Here is a 4730-nt window from a genome sequence, read left to right as displayed (position 1 = left end):
TTTTTTCTCAAAATCTATGTGTAACCCCTACGAAATTATTGATTTTTGATAAATTTTCTATATATGAAGGCTTATGATCTTTAGGTCGTTTTAAAAATATTATAGAAAACATTCGACATTTGTATTTATGTATAATAAACTCTTTTTCATGGTACATGTGATCATTTATTTTTTTGTCAAATTTAGTAAAACATTATAAATACTCCTTAAATTAGTGGAGTACAGTAACAACTATAAAATCGATATTTTCTAAAAAAACGGAAACAAAAAGTTTCAAACCTTTTTGACATTCATCATATGTTGGTGAATGATGCATCTATGCATTAAAATAGAATATTCATATTTTTAATTTTTCTCAAAATCTATGTGTAACCCCTGCGAAAATATTGAGTTATATATACTGAATCCTATGATCTTTAGTGTTGTTTTAAAATTTCTTAATACATTCTACATTTGTATTAATATAAAACTAAAACTCTCTTTCATAGATTATGGACATTGTTTTAATTTGTTTCAATTAATTTAGTAAAATTTCATAATATTCCCTAAATTGGTGGACTAACCACTATAAAATCGCTATTTTCTAGAGAAACGGAGACAACAAAAGTTTCATACCTCTTTGACCTTCATCATATGTTAGTGAAGGATGCAACTATGCATTAAAACAATATTTTCATATTTTTGAATTTTTCTCAAAATCTTTGTGTTAACCCCTACGAAAATATTGATTTTTTCGGTAAATTCTCTTTATAGTTGTTAGTCCACTAATTTAGGGGGTATTATGATGTTTTACTAAATTTGAAAAAAAAACATTAAAACGATGCCCATGTACCATGAAAAAAAGTTTAATATACATAAATACAAATGTACAATGTGTTTAGAAAATTTTAAAAAGCATTAAATGTGTTAAGCATATGATCTTTAGTATTGTTTTAAATTTTCTAAATACATTCTACATTTGTATTAATGTTTATTAAACTATATTTTATGGTACATTGACATAGTTTTAATTTTTTATCAATTAATTTATTAAAACTTCTTAATACATGGATATAAATATATAAATAAAACATTAATACTCGATTTATATGTAGATGTAGCAAACCGAAATATGCTTTTAGATGCAGCAAGGTTTTTTTCAGAGTTTGATTGGTGCCTCCTTTTGCTTCTGTTATTTTATACGAATCATTTAAAACTACATGATGATAGATAGTAGGCATAATGCATGCTCGACCCTATCCTGATCCAGAAATGGAAGATTTAAGCCGTTTGCTGGTGGATTGGAATGTCTAGTCTCAACTATTGATTTAGCACGTTTTATAGTTGCAACTATATTTCTCTAGTGTTTTTTTTTCCTAGAAGAAGATGAACTAAACACATTGAAAGCTTATCAAATATAAGAACTTAGCTTAGTCAACTAACAATGGTGAAGATTATGCAAAAGCGGACACTTGGAATGTCTAGAACCTTGTGTTATGCAAATTATTTGTTAAAATAATTGCTGGTAACAAATAAATGTTGGTTATCAATCGTGTAATTGTTATAAAATTTGGAGAACACAAGACACCACTGCAAAGAAATGTTATAAAACTTCATATCTTATGTATTTTGATGATAATTAGTCGCGGCTATAAATGAAATATCTCTAATGAAATTGTTATAAATTTTACTAATAACAATCATTAATTTAAATCAGACAAAACATAGTTATATGTCTTTTTTTTAATATTAATCAGTTATATGCTCAATATGAAAACCCCACACCAACATTTAAGCTACAAATATTAAATTAGCAAAACAGAAAACATTTGAATTTGTTGAATTACAAAAATAAGCAAAGGCTACAATGTACTAAAGTTGTATTAAACTTTACCCCAATCAACAAGCTCTCACATTCTTTGGGTTCCATAATTTATCTAACCAACCTCCTTCGCCACCATCAAGAACCACCTTCTTCTGCTTCTCTTCCTCAGCTCTAGAAGCTCCTAGACTCCTCAACGGAACCATCTGCCTCTTCTTACCACCATTCCTAGACGAAGAATCTTCAACAATCTTTGTCACCATCTCCAACACCTCACTCATCTTTGGACGTGCCTTTGAGTTCCTAGTAAGGCAAAGGTTGGCTACAACCGCTAGTTTCTGGACGTATTTAATCGAGTATTTGCCTTCAAGCCTCGGGTCTATAATGAGCCTAAACCTCTTAGTGTTGGTTAAGTAAGGTCTCACCCATTCTAAAAGCTTTTGCTCTCCTTTAGGCATGTTCTTGTCTAGAGGTCTCCTTCCTGTAATGAGCTCATACATGAAAACTCCATAACCCCATACGTCACTTTTTGATGTGAGACGACCGGTTTGGATATATTCTGGAGCTGCGTAGCCCAATGTTCCTACTACCTGTCAAACCAAGAAACCAAAACAACTTGCTAAGATATCAGTGATGTCTCAAACTATTTCTAAGTATTGTTCAAAATATGTTAACTGTATATTTAACAATGTAACAAAGTATATTTACAAAACTAATAGCTCAATCTATATATGTTTGACGTTTCCTTTGAAATTATAAGCTCAAAATTTAGTAGTACATCTAAAATATTAATGTTTTAGACCATAATTTCCATATTTATTTTAAATTTAAATTTGGATTCTGTTCAACCGTTCCATTTGCACATGCTATTAGACGGTTATGCTCGATATGTCGGTGATGATTTCTATAACCAAATGAAGTGAAATGCACATAAACTTACACCAGTAGAAACATGAGTTGATCCTGGTGCAGGACCTAACCGAGCCAAACCGAAATCTGAAAGCTTTGCTCTCCAATCCTCGTCTAGTAAAATGTTGGATGACTTGAAATCTCTAAATATTATCTACAAAATCGAAACAGGTTATAGTTTAACTGATGAAAAGAAAACAAAACAGAGGAGTTTCATGTTCCTTACTTGAAAGTCCATTTCTTCATGGAGGTATGTTAAACCCCGAGCTGCGTCTTGAGCTATTCTCAACCTGAGGTCCCAAGTAAGCACAGTGGGTGAACTTGGAGCTAAATGGAACTCAACGCTTTGGTTTGGCATATACTCATAAACCAAAAGCCTTTGAATCCCACGTTCATTGTCTTCTGCGCAATGACCCAACAGTTTCACCAAGTTTTGATGCTCCACTACCCCGAGAAAGTTCACTTCCGTCACCCATTCTTTATGACCCTGCAAGCCTCTCTTGCCAAGCTGCTTAACAGCGACTTCGATTTTCTTTGAAGGGTCTTGTAGGCTCTTGATGGTGCCCCAGTAGACACAACCGAAACCGCCTTCGCCTATCATAACAGAGCGGCTGAAGTTCCTTGTAACGAATTTGAGATCAGCAACTGTGAACTCTCTGAGGCTATTTTCTCTAGTGGGCAAGGTCGGGTTGGATGATGATACCGTGCTGGTTCCAGAGCTATCTGAACCGGTTTTGGTTAATCCAGCACGGTCAGAGAGGGGTGAAACCGGTTTAGGACTCCTCTGTTCATCTTTCTTGTCAGCATGAGGGAATAAGAAACACTTCATTCTCTCAAAGAGATTAAAACATCCACGTGGCTTCTCCACTGAAACCAACCAAACAAAACAGAATCAAAAACAGAGTTTGTCGCCATGGAAACCAAACTACTTCACAATATTACAAAACACAGAACATCCATTCAAAGTTTGCAACGAATCCTAAATTTAAAAAAACAGGGGAAGCTATTGCCTGCTTGCAAGCAATCACAAAGTTGGTTCATTTATATACTAAACCCCAATAAAGGATAAACCTTTACATTTCTTCTTCCCTAAACAACAATTGAAAAGAATTATGAATCTCGTCAAGAAAATTATAACTCACCTTTGAGATCTTTGTGTAGGATCACAAACAAAATCTTTGTTCAGAAGTTGAACAAATTGAATAGAGAAACGAAGAAGCGAAGTAGCAAAACTGGATCGGGGAGCTGAAAAAAATAAATAAATTTAGGACTAAAAGCTAGAAGAAGAAGACGACTACGAGTCTACGACGACGACGACTCAGAGTAAAGAAAGTCAAAGTTATTGACTGCTTAGCAAACAAAGACGACTTCATAGTCCACTCCATAGTTTCTCTTAATTCATCATTGCGAGCAAAAACTTAAAAAAAATAAACATAAAAAGATTATTTGGCGGCAGTGTAAATCTCAAATTATTAGTATTCTAAATTAATTTTCTTTTTAATGAAATTGAAAGAAAAAAATTAGATTTTTGATTTTTCTAATATAAGATTTACTATTTATTTTCTAATCATTTATAAAATTATATTTAATAATTAAAAGGTGATTCCAAAATAAACATATTTATACATAAAATTCTATTACAAACTTCTTTTTTGTGCACCAATCTATTACAAAACATAGATCTCTATTTAAAACATAAAAATTATCCAAACAACACATATAAATATATATATATATATAAATATATATATATATAATTTACTTAGTTATGCTTTCAGACAGATATACACATATATATATATATAGATATTTATTTATTTATATAATCTATATAAAAAAATTTGCAATCCAATTATATGTCTTACATAAATATATGTATAAATAAAATAATAATTAATGAAAGTAAATTTTGTTTTGTAAGAACAGCTTCACTTTTTTGTCACAAGAAATATTTTTTTAACTATAGATATTTAAAAAAAAAAAAATCAAAGAGATAACCTAGCTCATGCAAAGTTTGATG

At 31.3% G+C, this 4730-nt stretch overlaps 1 protein-coding gene across 1 annotated transcript; it reads right to left on the bottom strand.

The window, feature by feature from the left end:
- Window positions 1–1769: 1769 nt before the first annotated feature.
- On the bottom strand, window positions 1770–4112 carry LOC106423968 (serine/threonine-protein kinase PCRK2). The gene is made up of 4 exons (XM_013864711.3): window positions 3853–4112; window positions 2937–3577; window positions 2742–2864; window positions 1770–2391 (listed from the first exon to the last, which is right to left on the bottom strand). Exons 2-4 carry the CDS (start codon window positions 3537–3539, stop codon window positions 1879–1881), a joined length of 1239 nt encoding a protein of 412 aa, XP_013720165.1. The 5' UTR covers window positions 3540–3577; window positions 3853–4112; the 3' UTR covers window positions 1770–1878.
- Between the last annotated feature and the right edge of the window lie 618 nt (window positions 4113–4730).

Source organism: Brassica napus, unplaced genomic scaffold (assembly GCF_020379485.1).
Source record: "Brassica napus cultivar Da-Ae unplaced genomic scaffold, Da-Ae ScsIHWf_236;HRSCAF=403, whole genome shotgun sequence".
Classification (NCBI taxonomy): domain Eukaryota; kingdom Viridiplantae; phylum Streptophyta; class Magnoliopsida; order Brassicales; family Brassicaceae; genus Brassica; species Brassica napus.
The sequence above is the reverse complement of the archived record's forward strand: the minus strand, read 5'-3'. Positions and strand labels throughout refer to the sequence as shown.